General features: G+C 37.5%; 2 protein-coding genes across 3 annotated transcripts in view; both read left to right on the top strand.

Moving 5' to 3' along the window:
- Positions 1–12,435, top strand: part of tmcc3 (transmembrane and coiled-coil domain family 3) — a 53,165-nt gene extending 40,730 nt beyond the window's left edge. The window contains exons 2-5 of one of the 2 annotated variants that reach the window (XM_087786532.1): positions 4,347–4,517; positions 5,551–6,329; positions 9,066–9,201; positions 11,564–12,435. In XM_087786532.1, coding sequence (XP_087642658.1) covers positions 4,347–4,517; positions 5,551–6,329; positions 9,066–9,201; positions 11,564–11,869 — 1,392 coding nt within the window. In that variant the 3' untranslated portion in view covers positions 11,870–12,435. The remainder of the gene's footprint in view (positions 1–4,346; positions 4,518–5,550; positions 6,330–9,065; positions 9,202–11,563) is intronic. The other variant, XM_087786533.1, reaches the window with a different exon arrangement.
- Positions 12,436–16,258: 3,823 nt separating this feature from the next.
- Positions 16,259–20,532, top strand: eri1 (exoribonuclease 1). Its single transcript, XM_087785724.1, has 7 exons — positions 16,259–16,643; positions 17,264–17,439; positions 18,295–18,511; positions 18,590–18,673; positions 18,755–18,864; positions 18,962–19,076; positions 19,933–20,532. The coding sequence occupies exons 1-7, from the start codon at positions 16,581–16,583 to the stop codon at positions 20,173–20,175; spliced, it is 1,008 nt and encodes a 335-aa protein (XP_087641850.1). The 5' UTR covers positions 16,259–16,580; the 3' UTR covers positions 20,176–20,532.
- The last annotated feature ends 72 nt before the right edge of the window (positions 20,533–20,604 follow it).

The following is a 20,604-nucleotide window of genomic DNA, read 5'->3' as shown; positions in this document are numbered from 1 at the left end:
CTCCTAATTGCTTTTTGGCAGAAAGTTGAAAAGCTTTAAATAGTTATGAATCACTTTTTTGGAAGGTTTAAGTGTGGGCGTTGTCAGCATTACCTTCACAAACTGACCTTCAGAGTTTATTTTTTTCTAGTGTACAGGTTTCTTTTTTGAGTAAACTTGACTTTAAAAAAGTATATTGACATGTTACGTGTCACACCTCTAAGAAAATACCTTTTTTTTTTTTTAAACAAAATACCTTTTTGACAGCAATAACCAATAAAGGAGAAATTGTCTCCGAGTTTAAGGCATAACAAGTGAAAACTGTGTCCAGGATGGATTGTGTGAAAACCTCTGTCATCCCTTTAGCTTCTGTTGCAACATAGGCTCCCAGTGGAGCATGTGATGGTCTGTTCTGCCACTGGTTGTCCATCAACATCATTTAGCTCGTAGTGGAATGAAGGGGCTTAACTTTTCCCGAGGCTGTTGTCAGTTAATTTTCTGCTGGCCCGCACATCGATTGTTTGGACTAACAGCACTAATGGCCAAAAGTATTTGCGTGTTGTGCTTGTCGGGGGGGGGGGGGGGGGGTGAGCAGCCGCGTGGTCTCCATGTGCATTCAGTGTTCGAAACCCTGTCATCTGCAGATAAGATTCATTCATTCACGTTTCACTATGACCCAGTTTCCACTGTGAAATTAAAGAATTTGAAGCTTTTTTTTTTTGGGCAACAGCTGCCGTTAAAGAGGAGGTTTGGACGCATGGCTTCACTTCTATCAGAGCCAGTCATCCATTTTTTATGGGGGGGGGGAAGTTAGGTCTCTTCATTTCAAGAGTTTATTTCCCAACAGACACATCAGTTGAAATGTTTCTGCCTAATCTAACAACCTCTGTCCTCGGGTCATGACCTCAGCACTAATATGTAACATCAAGGCAACACGTGTATGTCCTCCTCGCATGTGAGTAATTCCTACTGCTCTCGCCCTCAGATCTACTTTCAACCGCATGTCCAGTACGTGCACGGACTGCTGAGGCACGTTCTTTACTTCCACACACTTGAATACTGATGATTTAATGCTGTTCTCCGTGAGGAGTTTCTTTGCTCCAATGACTGTCTGTATCAGATATAAAGGATCAGAAGTCCAGGTCGCTCTGGTGTCAGGAGAGAATCAGGGGGTCTTGACTACATTTAGTTTTTTTTTACGTACGAAAGAAACTAGTTGAACATTGTGTCAACTGAAAACACTGAAAAATATACAGCCGGGTTACTGACATACTGCTGATTTCTTATTCATTTATGGCTTTTTTTTATGTCAGTCTGTCCTGAAAGGGCAACTCATGTGAAAACCCAACTCTCCTGATTCACTCCTCTGCAAGCCAGCTGTAATCCCGACCCGCTTTGTTTATACAATGAGTCCCTTGGAGGGTGGAGACTTCCGTAATTGATGACATGCGGTGACAAACCTTGGAGTTGTGTACAAACAGACACGTACTGTTGAGTACAATAGAGGTCCAAGGACCATTTAAGAGACACTTAAATCCACACATTAGTTGAACTTTAAAAATAAATTATTATTTAAGGTGGTAACTAAGAAGTGCAATAGACTGATAGGTAAGAATGAGGAGTAAAGATAAGGAAACAGTAGATGACTGTGAAGAAAAAACGGTCTGAGGAAATAAAATCAGATTTGCAAGAGTTTTATAGTAATGTTCTCATGTTTTTTTTAATCTATTTGTTTTACTTTGTTTGTACAGAAACTAATGATAGAAATGTTTAGTATTTTTCATAATTTTTCTAATGTTTCCTTGAATTATTGTTCCAGTTAAGAGTTGAGACATCCTTGAATTTTCAATTAAGAATTACTCATTCTTGGAATAAAAGAAAACAAGTCTTATCGTGTCAAGTATTGATGAGGCTTCATGAAACGACTCATGAGGTGTCATGATATAGTGTCTTTTATTTTGAAAAAGACCACTAGATATTACTTCTAGATAGCAGTTTAATTATTGATTTAGTATAATATACTGACAGAGCAAAAGACTATAGAACATAGAGTGACATCTAGTGGTCTTTCAAAATAAAGGCCACTAGATGTCATAATACTTCATCAGCTGTTTCATGAAGCCTCATCAACACATCACTAGTCACAAGGATTCCAAAGACATTTTAGAATCTTCAAATATCTATTTAAGTATTTAATATGGTTTTTTTCAGTTTTATTATAGCCAATTATTGAGTAAATCAATAGTATTTTGTGTATTTTGCATTTCTGGAAGGAGTGGCGTGTTGTGCCAAGCATTACAAGTGTGCAAACTCGATTCTTCCTAAACTGAACCAACAACAAGATCAAGTGATAGATGACTCGGAGCGAACATAACCTATTATTTATAAGTCAGACATCTGAGGCATGCGACCAGGAAGAGAGAGACGTGAAGACAGACGAGCCACAAACAACTGAACACGACGATAAACTGCCTTCAGGGTTTTATCAGCAGGTCACCGGTGTGTATTTAAGTCTGTGTGTGTGTGTGTGTGTTGTTTGCCGCTGTGTTGACTCCAGACAATACATACTGTGCCATTATTTTATATTGTCTTATATAAGCATTTTTTGAACATATTTGTTTGAAGCTCCAGGCTTCATGCTGCCTCACTCAGGAGCCACATTTATAAAAATGAATTCACTGTAAGACGCTTGAATCATGTGCACTTTAACTGGAAACTTCTTTATTGTGAACCATCTAAAAGCAATGCCACTTGTCTGTTTGTGTGGCTAATGTTGTGGAGCATGTTTTAGGATCTTCGCCTGATTGAATATTTGTTGCATCAGACATGAAACAGCTTCAACTCTCCGCTGTACCTTGTACATATATCTGGTATTTATTAAGCCATAGTCTGATTTTCTTTTATCATGTCATGTCGTTTCATCATTTGGGTTTTGCTACCTTTCCTGTCACAGTTGAAAGTACGATTGGGACTTTGTGGGCTGTCAGAAGGGATGATGTGGTAAGAGGTGATGAGGGAGAAGAAGAAGGGAAATGGAGAGCAGCAATATAAACAGAATGATTAAAGAAGTATCTGTGCTGCCTTTGGGAATAAAAACGAAGCGACCTTGACGGTGTCAGAGTGAGATTGAAATGTACAAATTCTGCCCCCCCACCCAAACAAAACCCACAATGCGGTGGACTCATTGAAAGAAAAAACCTTCTTCAGAAATAAAGCAGAGCATAACCCGGAGCTTTGGACAGAAAAAGTTAAATTTCAGAAAGAAGACAAAAACCTGCTAGAAAACTGTATCGATGATGTCTGACACGGTCTTACAATGTCAATATATATATATGAACATTATTTCATTTTTACTCACATATATGTCGTTGAATATCCTGCTCGAATAAAACGAGTCGGGCTTGAGTTCGAGACATTTGCGATCGAACAAGGTTAAGTTTTAAAGCAGCAGCTCCATGTGAGCCTCTGGCAAACTTCCATTGTGATTCTGAAGAAGCACCAGTAGCATGAATAATATCGACTTGTGCGAGAGTCAATGTTGAAGGATTTGTACTTAAAATTCCCATGGTTGGATGAAAATACTACGCATTTGAACAACGTTTTTGAATATATCACAAACTGATGCAAAAGAAAAATATGGACCGAGTTTATATAAGGGCAGCAATTTCTATACTAATTAATATTTTGTCTAGATTCATATTTTTTTGGGGTATCTGCTGTTGATTCGTTTTATAAACATAGTAAAGTATAAAAAGTGGAGTCATTTATGAAACATTACAAATTGGAGACCGGAAATCAAAAGCAATGGGTCAAAATCTAAAAAAATTCTTGAACATGGATAACATTTCAAGGATTAAAGCAAAAACAAAAAATAAGTACACACTAAGAGGAACCTCTGGACAGTATCTTTCTAAGTGTTTTATCATTGTTATTATTCTGTAATATCTAAGACTGTCTTTTCTTCTTTTAAATTAAGAAAAGAAAACCATTGATTTCTTTTTTTTACGTGATACTGTATATGCACAAATGCCTAATTTATGTCAATAACAATACATATTTAAAGTAAAATAAAGATTATACTAACGAAATAACATAAATATCAATAATAAAATAATTACAACATGTCCAAATAAATGCTGAAGAAATAGAGGAAAGATACAGCCAAAGAAATCTGCATTAAATCACATGTTTTTCTCTTAAATATCAACTTTTTAAACTTCAAACTCACTGTTCACTTCATTCCAGTTGTAACTGTGCAAATTGTTGCTCATAAACATTATGTTAAAACAAGTATTTTATTATCGTTCATCCTGTTTATAGAGTTGTGTTTATTTTAAACGTGTCTCTTGTGTACTTTCCACCACCAGGCGGACCGCAGTGGCTGTGATGTCAACATCCTCAGCATCCCGGTGCCCATGCGTCGCGGGGGCTCCGAGTCCAACCTGGATGTGGTGGACAGCCTGGGGGTGGACGGGGTCGGCCTGGACTTCAACAAGGGGGCGCTCGGCATCGACACCCTGCAGCAGAAGATCCTCAAGGTGAGGCGTGTCATTGATTACGTTTGAGTTACACATGAATACACAGAGATAAACCTTATTTTTCATGATAGGTAGTAGTTGTTTTTTTACTGGAATCATTTATCTGTGAGCTAAAGGATATGATATTTGATATTTGACTTTTTTTTTGGCTTATTTAAAATCAAAAAGCAACTCAAAAAGTGGTGAATGGATTTAAATTTGGAATGATTTACACCTAAATATAATAGTTGTATGCTGTAGTTTCCTCTGGATTCACAAGGGTCTACTTTCCATTACTACTGCTCAAGTTACATAAAAACAAAAAAACAGGAAATATTGCCTAAATACCATTTTCTTTCCTTTTTTTTGCCATGAGCTAAAACAATTTGTTAATCATGATAAAGTTTTAATTTTTCTGTTCAAGGGTTTGTATTAAAAAGACTAGGGTCGATGTGTATCATGATACAGGGTCAACGATACGATATAGTGTGATACTGTAGTAAGGATATATTTGGATATATGTGTAGTATTGTCGAGTATTTGACTCTGGTGTTGCAGAATTTACAGACCGCATGACTCATGACGAAGTCTGCTTTCAATTGTTTTGAAACCAAAAACCAAATATATCCAAACATCAGCTTTAAAAGCAGCTGGAGATGACTGTATCCTCTCGTCCTCAGCCATCTTAAGATGTCATCGTTTCTTTAGCTGCAGAGGACGGGAATGACTGCCATCTAGCGGCAGAATTGAAACACAAAAACGAACAAACAACATTAATATTCATTTTAAATCAAAAACAATCTAATAATTTAATGTTATACTTTTGCAAGTCTACTCAAAAAAATTAAAAACGTTTTTTTTTTATCAGTACAGTCCTGTTAAATATTGATATGGTGTCAAAAAAAATGCCATATTTAAGTGTATTGATATTTATTATCACCCTCTTGTGATTGTTTTTATGTTATTATAGAATAGTTCGTTTTTCTTTATTTTTTAATGTATACCAAAAATATTAATTAACCATTTTTGTCTTCCCTGTGTGTGAATATTTCAGGTGACGGAGCAGATCAAGGTGGAGCAGACGGCTCGCGATGAGAACGTGGCCGAGTACCTGAAGCTGATGAACAACGCCGACAAACAGCAGGTGCCCCGGATCCGCCAGGTCTTCGAGAAGAAGAACCAGAAGTCGGCCCAGTCCATCGCCCGCCTGCAGAGGAAGCTGGAGCAGTACCACCGCCGCGTGAAAGACAGCGAGACCAACGGCAAGCACGGCCACAAAGACGGCGTCAAGACGGAGTCGGGGACGCACAGCAAGGAGGGCAGCCTGAAGGACGTGAGCGCCACCGGGCGCCACCCGGCCCTGGAGAAAGTCAAGACCATCGGACCGGGGGTCTCGCTTTCGCCGCCGTTTTTCTTCAACAAACCCCGGGAGTTCGCCAACCTCATCCGGAACAAGTTCGGCAGCGCCGACAACATCGCCCACTACAAGAGCGTGGAGGCTCACTCCGGCCTGCAGGTGGACTCCGGGGCCCGGGGTCTGAGCGGCAGCGCCAACACCGTCGCCAAGCCCAGCAAGTACCACAGCGACGACGAGTGCTCCACGGGAACCTCGGCGTCCGCCGACTCCAACGGGAACCCGGGCGAGGGCTCCGGGGTCGGCTCGGGGGGCCCCGGGAGGTCGGACTCCAACAGCCGACTGGGCGAGGTTTTGGAAATGGTGCGGGAGATCAGGGAGGCTCAGACCCAACTGGCGGAGGACATGGAGGCGCTCAACACACAGTTCAAACGAGACTATGGATACTTCACACAGGTGATGCAAGAGGAGCGATACAGGTGCGTGAAGTACACTCACACAAGAATCACACAATCCATTGTTGCTACACAAAAGTCTGTTTTAACCTAATCACACACAGGGCCAAAAACAAATTGTATTTTTACCAGACTTTCTGTAAGTATGAGTCTCAATATGTATTCATTATCTTTGTCCCTCATGATTTGAACCAACCATGTGGTCGATCACATAATATGACTTGGTGGCTCATATTTGCCACCTGGACCATGAGTTGGACTAGTGTGAGAAAATATCAATTCACTGATATATGAATAAAAGAAAATTGCATTGAATTGAAATTTATTTTTGTCCCTTATGTTTAAGCGCTTTGTGACCCTGGTCTGGAAAAGCGCTATATAAATAAAAATGACTTACTTACTTACTTACTTATGTTATTGAGTTTGACCTCTGTGTTCAAGGTCATATGTTTTGGCTAGAATAATAGTTTTACTTCTGGTTGGTGTGAATCAAAAATACTACCAACAAAGGAAACGCCTCATACTCTGCTTCTCTTTCTGCAGATTATGTTGTTGTTTTTGTTTTGGGTGTTGCTCAGAAATATTACATGAAATTAAAACAATAATAATGGACTGACCTTGAGATAAAGAAAACTACAAAAATAAAATTGCATTACTTTATGAGTCTGATATTAGTTGAATATGTATTCATTATCTTTGTCCGTCCTGATTTGAGCCAACCATGTAGTCGACCACATAACCAGTGTGAGAAAATATCAATTCACTGTTTATTTTGCATGTTAATTTGTTAAACTTAACTTGCAAATAGAGTCAGCGTTTGTTCTTTTTTGTGTTGTGATTAAATCTCTAGTAGCAGTCACTATTATGCCCCCCATTGCTAAAGAAACAATGAAATCCTGAGAGATCCTGGTGATGACTGAGGACAAGAGGATACATTTTTGCTTCAAATCAAAGGAAAGCAGTTACGGCTTCGTCAAGAGTCATGCGGTCTGTAAATACAACACCAGAGTCAAGTACTCGACAATACTAGAAATATATTCTTGTTACTGAAGTATCGCATTATATCATATATTGTATCGTTGCCTCTTTATCTTGATACATATCGTACCAGATTCTTGTCATTACACGCCACTAAGTTTGACACTTTAGACTCACATCCAAGCTTTTATTTTGGAAAGACAACTAAAATTAAAAGACTCAAATGGGAAGATGCATATCTTGTTGTTCATTCTTATTTAATGTGTTTAAAATGTGTAGAAAACATTAACAGAAAAGAAAGTAAAAGTGGTTTTGCATCGTTATAGATTTTTATTGTTAAAAATGTTTAGTGTAAATGAAAACAGGCCGATTTTTACGTTTTCCTGTTTTACAAATAAAAGCAAAAAGGGCAAAGTGTACAAACCTAAAAGCCACATCCACAAAGGTATTTTGCAGACTTTTCAAGCCTGACCTTGATCTGTCTCCAGAACCCCCTCTGGATCTGACTCACCGTCAACCTGACCCTTTCCACTGATATGATTCATGGTACTCGAATTATTCTTCCCCGAGTAATCCCCAGATAACGGCAGCACTGCCACATCAGACGACCTTCCTGTCAAAGGTCATCTGCTTTAAATTTTTATCAACGGTTGTTTAAAGATTTATGAAGAGAAGGAAGAGAAAACAGGAGACGAAGATCTTTTGTTTTCAGAGAAGATGAATTGTGTGTTTTTGCACATCTTGTCTGGAAAGATTTATTTGGCTTCTTGATAACTTTTTTAAAAATTTAAATAACATTAGATTTATCTCCTTCAATGGCCATCTTTAAAAGAAAATACCATATAAGTAATTTCGGAATCGGCTCGTGACTTTAACCATTTATAGATTTTGGTCCCTTATGTTATTGAGTTTGACCTCTGTGTTGAAGGTCATATGTTTTGGCTAGAATACTATTTTTACTTCTTGTGGTGTGAAGCAAAAATACTACTGACTACTAACAATCCGTCAGTTTGTAAACAAAATGGAAAAAGCTTCTCTTCTGCAGATTATGTTGTTGTTTTGTTTCAGGGTTTTATTTAATGAAAACAAGAACTATAATAATGGACTGACCTTAGGCTAAAATAAAAAAAATGAAAAAAATTCCATTACTGTCAATTCAATTCAATTCAATTCAATTGTATTTAAAGTGTCTTATCATAACAAGGTTATCTCAAGACACTATACAGTTGAAGTAAGACTATAATGTCAAAGAATCAAACAATAAATTAATTGTTTTTTAATTTATTTAAATATTTGGAAGTATATTTGGATGAGTAAATACTCATAGGGTTTTTTAATTTTGTAATTAAAATATTTTGAATGTGTTTGACTTCTATAAAGAAACTGTTCTCTCACCTTTGTAGCGCTGTAACCATGTCACAGTAAAGCATGGATTAAAACCAGTTTTCATTAAATATATATACAAACACAGGGGCAGTAGCTGAAATATGAATGTAGACTCGTCATCTGCAAAGCCCTCCACAAAGTTCCAGCAGCCAGTTCGCAGCTTAAGTGAACTAAAAATACTCGCCACGCTGCCGCACACGAAAACCTCCAGACCGTCGGTCGAGTGGAGCGACGGGCAGATGTTGCAGCGTCAGTGCAGTAGTTTTTAAAGCCTTGTTCTGTTACTCGCCCACACGTCTCATCTATTATGCATCGTTGCTGCCGCGACTCTGGACTCATTTTCTCCACCTCTTTTTTAAAAGTGTGTGTCCATGTGTGTGTGTGTGTGTGTGTCAGGTATGAGCGGCTGGAGGACCAGTTGAACGACCTGACGGAGCTGCACCAGCATGAGACCAGTAACCTGAAGCAGGAACTGGCCAGCATCGAGGAGAAAGTGGCCTATCAGGCCTACGAGAGAGCCAGAGACATCCAGGTCAGTCTCACCATGAACATGCACTTCTGTGATTGATTGTTATCTTTTCTTGGTCATACGTTCATGGAACGAATATTAAACAAGCTTAAAAAATAAATAGCATGACTGGCCAAAGATCAAACATTAAGTGCATTAATAATACAATCAACATAACGCTGACTCAGCAGAACATAGACTGGTTCCTCTGAGGCTGTTTGTATGATCGACTTATTTCAGCTTCTTTTTTTTAGAAAAATTGATCGAGTCTGAGTCACAGACTTGTATGACTTGGGGAAAACCTTTTCCCAATAAAACACCTTTCAGACTGTAAAAAACTAGTGATGTGTTGATGAGGCTTCATGAAACAGTTGATGAGGTATCATGATACAGTGTCTTTATTTTGAAAGACCACTAGATGTCACTCTCTGTGTTTAGAGCCAAAAATTATAAATCAAAGAGTGACATCTAGTGGTCAAGTAAGGGTAACTTATTTAATTGGCTACTGATTATTTCATATCTCAACAGCATTTTTATACACACATGCACACACACACACACACACACACACACACACACACACACACACACACACACACACACACACACACACACACACACACACACAAACAAACACAAGGTCTTGGGTGAAAATTTTAAAATCCAATTTAAATGATTTTATCAGACTGATGTCCTCCGTGCCAGTTATAGCATAAATCTGTCATCTTTGACAATATCATATGACTAAGATGGTTAAAAAAATATATGATTTAAATAATAATTCTATATTGAATTGTTGTGATATTTTGTGGGATCTATGGCAGTCATCGATTGTGGATAAATATTGATTTATAGCATCATTAACATAATCATCTTTGACATTGACATATGAGTCAAATCTTTAACCTTCCATATTTTATTATCTGAGACCATTCAATTGGCTGAAAATCTAAATTAGTTTCAAACAATCAATAGATAGAAAAAAAATAAATGAGCTAATAAATGATTTTTAAAAGGATTAGCAAACGTGGATTGAAACCGTATGGAATTATATGACCGCGATAATAAAGGATTACAAGAAGCTGATTAAATAAACTTTTATCTATCTGGTAAATGCTCTTCATTTGAAAGATAAGGGTTTATTTCCTCCTATTGGGGAATTAACCATAAAGTTTAACGAGAACTCTCCAGATTTAAATTTGGCTCAGGAGTGAAGAATCCTGAGCGACACTTAGCTTGACAGCATTATGATGTCAGCGCTGTATTTCTATTAAAATGTTAAGTTAAAATGACTCGATCAAATGTTATATGTTATGCTGTAATCAGAATCAGAATCAGAAATCCTTTATTTGTCCCGCGAGGGGAAATTCAGTTTAAACAACAGCAAGCGCAATACCTCAAATTAAAAAAAATAATAATAAAATAAAAGACACCCAGAAATAGAATAAAAAATGAAAAGAAAGATCTAAATAGAATAGAATAAAACATCTGCCCTATATTATATACACTATCATATTTACAAAAATAACAAGAAGAAAATAACAAGAAGAATAACAAGAAGAAAAGGTGCTGTTAAATATTTATCTTGCTGAGTTCTTATTGTGGAGTCTGATGGCAGCAGGGAGGAAGGACCTGCGGTACCTCTCCCTCACACACCTGGGATGAAGCATCCTAATGACAGATAGACCCGCCTCTTGTTGCTTCTGATTGGTTAATATTGCGTGGTTACTTCTGTGATTGGCTAGATTTACGCAGATAAAACCAACGTCTATTATCATGAAAGTATAAAGTATTTAATCGGTCAATATATGCGTGAGAACATAAAAGAATATTTTATTTATTGTCAAAATGTAGTTTTTATATTCAATTGTATTTTTTTTAGTCTTATCTCTTTTTTATATGATTGAAATTAAACCTGTTTCTGGTCTTACCTTTATCTGTAAATAAAGTCCATGCAACTTTCCTTCGCCACACAAACCTCTGTTACTTTGTTGTAAAAGTCTGCCTTATTTCCTTTAGTTATAAAAGTCTCTCCGCCTCAACAGAGTTTGATGAGCCTCAGTGGTGCGTGTGCATCAAACTTTGCCGTTTCACTGCGGTTGTATTTCCGATCAGGGAAACCAAATAAGATACTTAACAAACATCAAAGTTTAATGGTTAAAGACATTAGCAAGACTGCGGAAAATCAAGCACGACGCATCAATGCAGTCTGTGATGGATCGTGCATCGAGAGGTGAGGCACCGTCTCACCTGCCTCAGCCTGACCGCACGTCATAATCATAGCATTGATATATGGAGGAAATTGTTTTTACATTGATGTATTATTAGTCTTTAAAAGTATCACAATCCCTGCCGACTCACTCGTCCTGGCGATTGTTTGTTGCAGGAGGTTCTGGAGGCGTGTCAGACCCGGGTCTCCAAGCTGGAGCTGCAGCAGCAGCAGCAGCAGCAGACGGTCCAGCTGGAGAACACGGACGCCAAGGTGATCCTGGGCAAGTGCATCAACATCATGCTGGCCATCGTCACGGTGATCCTGGTGTGCGTCTCCACGGCGGCCAAGTTCACCGCGCCGCTGCTGCGCAGCCGCGTCCACCTGTTGCTCACCTGCGCGGGACTGTCGGTGCTGGCGCTGCTCTGGAACAACTGGGAACACTTACGGGGCGCCTTGGAACACTTGCTGCTCCCTCACTGAAGGGGGCGACGGAGAGTCGACATGTAGCCTTGAGTTCCGACCTCTGACCTGATCCATGGACCTGTTTGTTTGCTACTATCATGACGACACTTGACCAAACAAAAAAAAAAAAGAAAAAAACACTCGACTGGATCGACTTTGACGCCAGAATGTTCTGGTCACTGCAGCTCTGGAGTCCAAAAATAGATTTTATTGGCTGCACAGCAAAGACTAATAAATCAATCGGACGGTGACTCTCACCAGGGAAGCGTATCAGTGCCAGCAGATTATTGATGGTTAAATTGTACATTTTAATAGTTTTATTGAAATGTTGTAGTTGGTTTGAGGCATTGAATTATTTTCTTGGATAGTTTTAAATCGATGATATTTCAATTAATTTATTTTTATTGAATAATTGTATCTCAAATTGAAAATATTTACAAATTATGAACCATTATAACATTTTTTTATATTGAATATAAAAGGCTATAGATTTAAAAATATTTAATTTAGAAAATGTATTTTTGTGTGAAAATCAAACTATGTGTAAATAAAATATTAATTTTTGAAAATATTCGATTATATAAAATTAAATTCATGAAACAATTCAACACTTTATTTAATTCAATTATTCAATTTAAAATAAAACTCTTTTCAATAAAAAACATTATTGAATTTAATTATTAAATAAAAAATCACTTTTCAATAAAAACATTATTGAATTTAATTATTGAATTTAAAAAAAATCACTTTTTAATAAAAAAAAACATTATTGAATTTAATTATTAAATAAAAAAATGTAAAAAATCACTTTTCAATAAAAAAAAACATTATTGAATTTAATTATTAAATAAAATAAAATATCTCTTTTCAATAAAAACATTATTGAATTTAATTATTAAATAAATAAATAAATCACTTTTCAATAAAAAAACATTATTGAATTTAATTATAAATTAAAAATAAAATCACTTTTTAATTAAAACATTATTGACTTTAATTATTTAAAAACAAATATCAATGGTTGAAAAATAAATTTGAAATGTTAAATCCAACCATTAAATATTCCGATGGTACTGATATACTTTCGTATCTCAGGCCACACACACACACACACACACACACGCACACACACCCCCACACACACACACACACACACACACACACACACACACACGCACACACGCACACACACACACACACACACACACACACACACACACACACACACACACTAAATATAGCACTCATACGGTCAGTCCTCCTCAGACAATAAGCTGCTGTGACTTCTGAAGCTCTGTGTGAATTTGTTTTTTTGGTTGTTGGTGTCTGTCTCAAGTCTGATAACGCTGTTGTGCGCGAGTTTGTCATCATTTGCTTGCTTAAGTGTGTGTCTTCTGTGTTTCACAAGGACAACTTTTTTGGGGGAATTGGGGCAATTTTTTTCTTTGGACAAAAGTCCATAAACGATAAGATTCCAGGTCTTTGTAGGATTCAAACCTTATTGTCTTAAAGGTCAACTAATGTGTTGATTTAAGTGTGTCTTAAATATATGTTGGACTCTATTGTATCATCAGTATAAAACTATGTACAAAACTCTATTCATTGAAATATTTACATTAGAAAATGATCCCGCCCACTTTTTTCTGGAGATTAAATCTTGTTCACCATAACCACACCCACTCTGCTGTGATTGGTCAAACATTGACCTCTGTCACCGCACGTCATCAGTTTCGGAAGTCTCCACCTCAAAGGGACTCATTGTATAAACAAAGAAGGTGTGATTACAGCTGGCTGGAGGAGGAGTGAAGGCATTATTACGTCATAATGGACTCTGCCCTCGTAACCTCTCGTTTGCCGAGATTTTAGACGAACTTTATGAAGTAATAAGTTCAAAACATGGTCATGATGAGGGTAATACTGCATCTTGGAGAGGAAGATTCAACATGTGAGTCAAGAGAGTTTTGGTTTGACATTAGTTGCCCTTTAAAACATTTGACACCTCTGACCTAACAGATGATAAAGGGTTGAAAGATATTTCTGGTCACACGTCTAGTGACGGCGACCATTTTTTCTTCCATCAAGTTTTTATATCTGTGTGGACGACGCTGCCCACTGGAGAGTTCCCTCAGGCACAGAATGTTCCTGTGATGTGTGTCATGACGTTGTTGGTTTGTGTATCTGTCGCTGCACTTGAATGGCCCCACAGGAAGTGTCCAGACTCTTGACAGGAAGCTGCTGGTTAGATAATTGCAGACACGTGAAAGAGTCGGTTCCTGGGAAGGATGTGGATCCATCCATGTTGAAACTCACACTCATGGCCCCCCGGGGCCAAATCCGCCTCCACCAAGTCACTTTATTCGGTTCAATATCACAGCAGATTAATGTTCATGTTGATATTGTGAGATATATAACGATGTCAGAGTTCAAAATAAGATAAGGGAACCGGTTTAACGGATGTCAATAATATGAGTAGAACTGAAATTTGTTTGATGGTGAAAGACAAACACAGTGATAAATAAGATAAATCGAAAATCAGACTTTGGTCTCTTGGGTGACCGAGTTTGGCACGTCTGTGTCATAACTTAACCAGTTGTTTTGATAATAGGCAGACGGATGAGCAGCAGTCAAAACATTCCTAACATGATTTAAAAATGAATTTACACTTCTGTTTTCTTAACAATTATTAAGTTCAATATCCTGCTAAAATCAATGGGTTTTTTTTTAACATGACAAAGTTCATGTCTTTTTAAATCCTCAACATTTAAACAAGATTCCATTTGCAACTCTTGGAAAACTCAACAAAACTTTTTGTCTTTATGAGACACCAAAATCAATCCAGCCAAAATGAAATGTGTAAATTTTCTTGACTTTATCGACTCCTGAAGCCCTGGTTTTGTTTTCTTGTCGTGTCTCGAAGCTGAAGACGAAACTGAACTTTTTATGGGGTAAACAGAGGAAGAAAGTCTCATCCTGAGGCTTTGAAAAAGCGCTGCGTTCAGGCCCAGTGGGAAATAAGAAACCGCCACCTCACTATCCCCACTGTGGTCTTAAACTCATCAACTGTGGCGTCTCGTTAACAAGATGGATGTTTTTGTATATTTTCAAGTGTCCTTTGTCGCACACTAAGCTGTTTTTCATTTCGATACTTGCACTCACCGGTGCATAAGATCCTCATGAACAGACATACGATGACTTTTTCTTCTGTTGGTCTTGAACGTAGCTTTGTTGGTCAGGATCAAGGGGGGGGGGGGTAATGTAGCCGGACGTTTATCACTGTGATGAAGTGAAACTGCTGCCTTTCAACTCATATCTTTTGATCGTTTGAAGAAAAAAAAAGAAAATCTGACGTCATTGTTGTGGTGAACCTGCGTGGCCTGTTTGATTATGAAGCTGCTTTTTCTTTTCCCTTCCAACATGATCAGTGTATCTTCTGGACGTCTCTCTGTGACTACATGCTTCTGTTTCTTACAGACTTTATTTCAAAGTGAGAAAATAAATTTGTTTTTTTAAAGAGTTGTTTTACTCATTGTTGTCGTTGTTTCTACCTTAGCTTATAGATGTGTTTAATATCTGAAATGTAGCTCTTATAGCTTTATAACCACACGTGTTCTATGGGTTTTTAAAAAACAAACTTAATGTTTTGTGCATTCAAATATAGTTTTATTTTATTATTTAAAAAATTAAGTATTTTTTTAGATTCAAGGATATTTTTAAATCTAAAATGACAAAAAGCAGGGACTCTTTAAACATCTGCATGATTATTTTTAGTCAAAAGTCCTATATTTTGAGCCATCATTTCCCTTGTTAAATTTTCAAAGGACTCCAGGGACACCATCATCTCATCCTGGCTTCAAACTTCGGCAAAACAAAACCTTCCACTTATAATTGTGCGTATTTAAAAAAAAATCCATGCATATTTATTATTTGTATTGTTTGTTTTTATTGTTTAAATTGGAGCACAAAAAAAACGTATTAAATGGGAGAAGACAACAACGATTAAGACAAATAAAATATTTCTGATCCAATACAAACAATAATACATTTGAAAAATATACAAACTAAATGTTCATGGTCAAATTTAGCTAAATGATTTGACCCTTTATTTTAAATATAATGAATACGTTGGGCTAAATCTAATTTCTTTGAAAAAATATAAACTCATTTTAACATAAAAAAGTTAAACAAGTCCGAAAGAAATAGAGATATTGACTTTTTTTAATCTAACAATTATGATACATATCGTACAATACATAAATAGAGCGCAACATAAATACTTTCTAAATATTTTCCGCATATAACAAAAATAGTTGTTTTATTTTAAGTCGCCTGCTCTGAGTCATCCGAGTCGCTCGGGGGCGCCATGACACCTATTGGCTCCATCAACTAGCGACTTTGCGCATGTGCAGAAAGTGCACAACGTATTTCAAACTCTGATATAATTTTTGTCTCGCTGTCCACGTTGACATTCTATGTCTCCATGTAAATCCATTTTGCGTAAAAATATTTTTGACGCACGTCTGTGTGGATATTATTTTTTTTAACCAAACCAGTTTCCGTTTGACGCGTTTCCCCAAAGAAGAAAAGCCGCGAAGCCCCGTTAGCATGTGCTAACCCGCGCGGCTAACTAGTAAACAGCGACGTAGCGTGGACGCGAATAGTGAAAATATTCCACGTTAGGAGCTCGATTTCTTTCGTTTCTCTCGCTCGTTGCTTTTTAAATCGCACCTCAATGAGTGAACAGAAGGAGAATAAGGACGTCAATGTGAAGATGTCTGAAAACGAAGGGGAAAAGGTTGGTTAGCATTTAGCTTCCGTCATCTTTGCTGCAGTGATTTGATCAAAAACGTTATCTTTGTTGTCATACACTTGGTTTATTAGACGTTTAATGTTGGTCGTAATGTTGTTGAGCGAAGAAGTAACCAATATAGTTTAAAATAAACCTAAAATTGAAAGTGAATCTTTTTTTTATATGTATAATTTCTCGTAAACAACCGTTATCAGCATCTAGTTCAAGATATATCACCGACAAATACATTATTTTTCATGCGGACTGTTGTTGTTTTGTTGTTAGAAAGGCTGTCGTTTAGGCAAATATGATTTTTTTTTTTTACTGTCACAATCCAAGGTTAACTCTTGCTGTTTATAGTAGATTTAGAAACGTCGTGGTCTTGTATTTGTTGATGTAAAGGTGCAACATTTAAAAACATTCTGCTGTTCAGAAACATGTATTTCCATTGACGTATAGACTTGTTTTTTTATAGACTTTTGTTCTGTTGATGTTAGAACACATGAATAAACTTGACCAACTAGTAGATTCATAATATACTGTGGTTACTTCAAGCAGTTTGTGCCACCGTGCTTCTTTACAGTTTTCCAATATATTGTCCTTCATTCGCTTCATTTGCATCACAGGTGGAGCCCAACATCAAAATATGTCCAGACGAAGAATCGGCTTCTCCATCGTCTGAGTCGAACCAGGACTTCAGTCATCCTGTGTACAAGGAGATCGCGATCGCAAACGGACACATCAACAGAATGTCGAGGGATGAGCTGAGAAACAAGTTGGAGGATCTACATTTGGACACGAGGTAGAGTAGGAGCATTGTTGCTTTTGTAAAATTATCTTTACACATTCAAACAGTTAAATAGACTTGGTGAACAGAGGATTTTTATCAAATATTTTGAAAAAGAAACAAGTCAAAATGTATCTGAAACATTTCAAAGAGATAAAATCGACTTGTTTTAACAGATTGTTAAAATTTCGTCATGTTTTTGAAACGGTTCCATTATCTGAGTCATTGCATAACAAGATTATTTCGACATCAGAACCATTTTTGTGAAATATTTTGTTAAAAAGAAAGCTTTTACGTTTCATTCTTATTTTTTAATTATCTCAAGTGCTTTTTGAACACATGTTAACGTATGAAAGAGAGCGCCTTAAAAGGATTTAAATAATTATTATGATAAATAACAAATTAATTAAATTTTGACAATCAAATTATATTAGTTTCACAAGTTATGTCTTTTTATAAACTGGGCTCTTTTTATAACATTTACAACTCTTTAAAATAAAATAAAAAATGGTATGTTCCTCATATTTTCGTGTATAACTTTCACCTAATAGTATAGAAAAGTTGTTTATTTAAAACTAGTCAATAATACTTAATGTAAAAGAAATCGAATTTGTACTGCACAATCAAACTTTCTTTACCTTAATTAGAGCCTTCGATTTTTAAATTCTTTTTTTCTTACATAAATACATGTTTATACTCTTCTTTAGACTTCTTTCTTTCTACTGTTAGGTAACCCCTAGCAGCATTAATTTGCTTAACCCTAATTGAGAAAAGAAAAAAACGTTTGAAGTGACATACCTATGACACCTGGCGGCAGAATGGAGTATTACACTGTTCAAACCTTATGTTTGTGTGATTGAATGTGTGTAGAGGCGTGAAGGACGTGATGAAGAAGAGGCTGAAGAGTTACTACAAGAAGCAGAAGCTGCAGCTGACGGCGCCGGAGGGAGCGGTCAGTGACGACTACTACGACTTCATCTGCGTGGTGGACTTCGAAGCCACGTGCGAGGAGTTGAACCCGCCCGGCTTCATGCACGAAATCATCGAGTTTCCCATGGTGCTCATCGACACGCGCACCCGCAAGATCGTGAGTCGCTGCCGCCGTCTACCTGAACCCCCTCGCGTTGATCCGCTCCGGGCTCATGATCCATCTTTTGTTGTTCAGGTCGGCACTTTTCAGGAATACGTGAAACCCGAGCTGAACCCGCGCTTGTCGGACTTTTGCATCAGTTTGACTGGTATCACCCAGGTGTGTGTCTGTGATCAGTGGATATTTCAAAGCCACTGAAAAAAAAAAAGTCAATTTCTTGACGCCTCTGTTTTTTTATAGAAAATGGTGGACGATGCCGACCCGTTCCCTGTCGTCCTCCAGCGGGTGGTCCAGTGGCTTCAGAGCCGAGAGCTCGGGACCAAATACAAATATGCTTTTCTGACCGACGGGTACGTTTCCCTCAAACCGACTTTTTTTTTATGGATTATTTTTTATAACCTTTGTCGTGTTTGTTGAATTAAATGTATTATTCTCGGTGATCTCCAGAGCCTGGGACATGAGCAAGTTCCTCAACATCCAGTGTCACATCAGTCAACTCAGGTACCCGCCGTTTGCAAGGAAGTGGATCAACATCCGGAAATCTTACAGGAACTTCTACAAGGTTAGACTTTTCACGTCCGTCTTACTTGAATCAGAATGTTTGGCAAAACACCCCAAAAAACTTGTCAACGGAAAAAAAAAATTAAGTGATACAATACGTGTCACGATACATATGTTGTCATACTGTGGTAATAAGGATATATGTGTAGTATTGTCGAGTACTTGACTCTGGTGTTGTAGGATTTGCAGACAACATGACTCTTGATGAAGTCGTAACTGCTTTAATTTTTTTTTAAACCAAAATAAGTCCAAACGTCAGCTTTAAAAGATGCTGGAGTCGACTGTATCCTCTCACCCTCAGTCATTGCCAGGTAATTGCAGGATTTCATTGTCCCTCAAGCTGTGGAGGACATAATGACTGCTGCCATCTAGCGGCCAGAACTTTAAGTGCAAGGGAAAAAAAACATTTGTAATGCTTGTTAATTGTAAATAATAATATAAACGATTTATTTTATATTCACTATATTGAAATGTAAATGAACTATGATAAAAAAATAAATATAATTATTTTACATATATTGAATCAGAAGATGTATATATATATTTAATATCAATACACTATTGTGAAGTAAGTAAGTAAGTAATTTTTATTTATATAGCGCTTTTCCAGACCAGGGTCACAAAGCGCTTAAACAATCAAAACAATATTCAATAAAGTATATACTTTAAAGGTCAAGATAAAACTGATAACACAACAGGAGTTTCAGAAAATCAAGGAAAAGCCTGAACAAATAAAAACGTTTAAAGATGTTTCTTAAAGCAGACAGTAGATCCATCAAGCGCAGCGAGAGGAAGATCGTGAGACTCTTTCTTAAAAAGGAGATTTAGGTTTAATGAGTTGTTTAATTTCTGTTCAGCTCCCAAACACTCACACCAACCTGAAGACCATGCTGGAGCGTCTGGGCCTGACCTACGAGGGCAGACCTCACTCGGGCCTGGACGACTCGCGCAACATCGGCAGAATCGTGGTGCGGATGCTGCAGGACGGCTGCGAGCTGCGCGTCAACGAGCGGATGCACTCGGGCAAGCTGGTGCCGGTCCACAGCTCGGCGGCGCTGGAGGGAGCCGACGCACCCCGGGTCCCTCGCAGCAGGGACTAGAGTTCCGGTCCTCCCCAGAAGAAGAAGATACTCTTTGCACTTTGACCTTCTCGACGATTGGCTTGATTATTTTTTAAATGTACTTTCAGAGTCCTGGTTCTGTCCGTGCCAAACCTCTCAACCGTTAGTCGTGTGGTTCCGTCTCGCAGAGGAGAACGAACCGATGCTGCTGTGGTCTCAGTGCGACACGTCAAATCTGTATTTTCTTGATTTTAAACTTGTTTTAAACGGCGAGTATTTTTTAAAATACTGAATGAATTGGCGTCGTTCTATTCTGTGGTCTTTTATATGTTTTTATTTCACAGAGCCTGTTCTATTTTGACAGAAATAAATGTTCTGCCGACTATAGAAAGATGACGCTCCAGATTTGTTGCACACGTTTCTGAATTAATTCTTTAAGATTATTTTGTATTTTATTGAGCATCGTGG

This window comes from Callionymus lyra, chromosome 3 (genome assembly GCF_982586985.1).
Source record: "Callionymus lyra chromosome 3, fCalLyr1.hap1.1, whole genome shotgun sequence".
Classification (NCBI taxonomy): domain Eukaryota; kingdom Metazoa; phylum Chordata; class Actinopteri; order Syngnathiformes; family Callionymidae; genus Callionymus; species Callionymus lyra.
Note: the sequence above shows the minus strand (reverse complement) of the source record. Positions and strands in the feature narration are given on the sequence as shown.

Excerpts from the sequence above, each read along its gene's own strand:
- eri1 (XM_087785724.1), top strand. The coding sequence starts at position 16,581 with ATGAGTGAACAGAAGGAGAATAAGGACGTCAATGTGAAGATGTCTGAA. Across the intron at positions 18,512-18,589 it reads ACACGCGCACCCGCAAGATC|GTCGGCACTTTTCAGGAATA; the intron begins GTGAGTCGCTGC and ends TTTGTTGTTCAG. Across the intron at positions 19,077-19,932 it reads CTTACAGGAACTTCTACAAG|CTCCCAAACACTCACACCAA; the intron begins GTTAGACTTTTC and ends ATTTCTGTTCAG.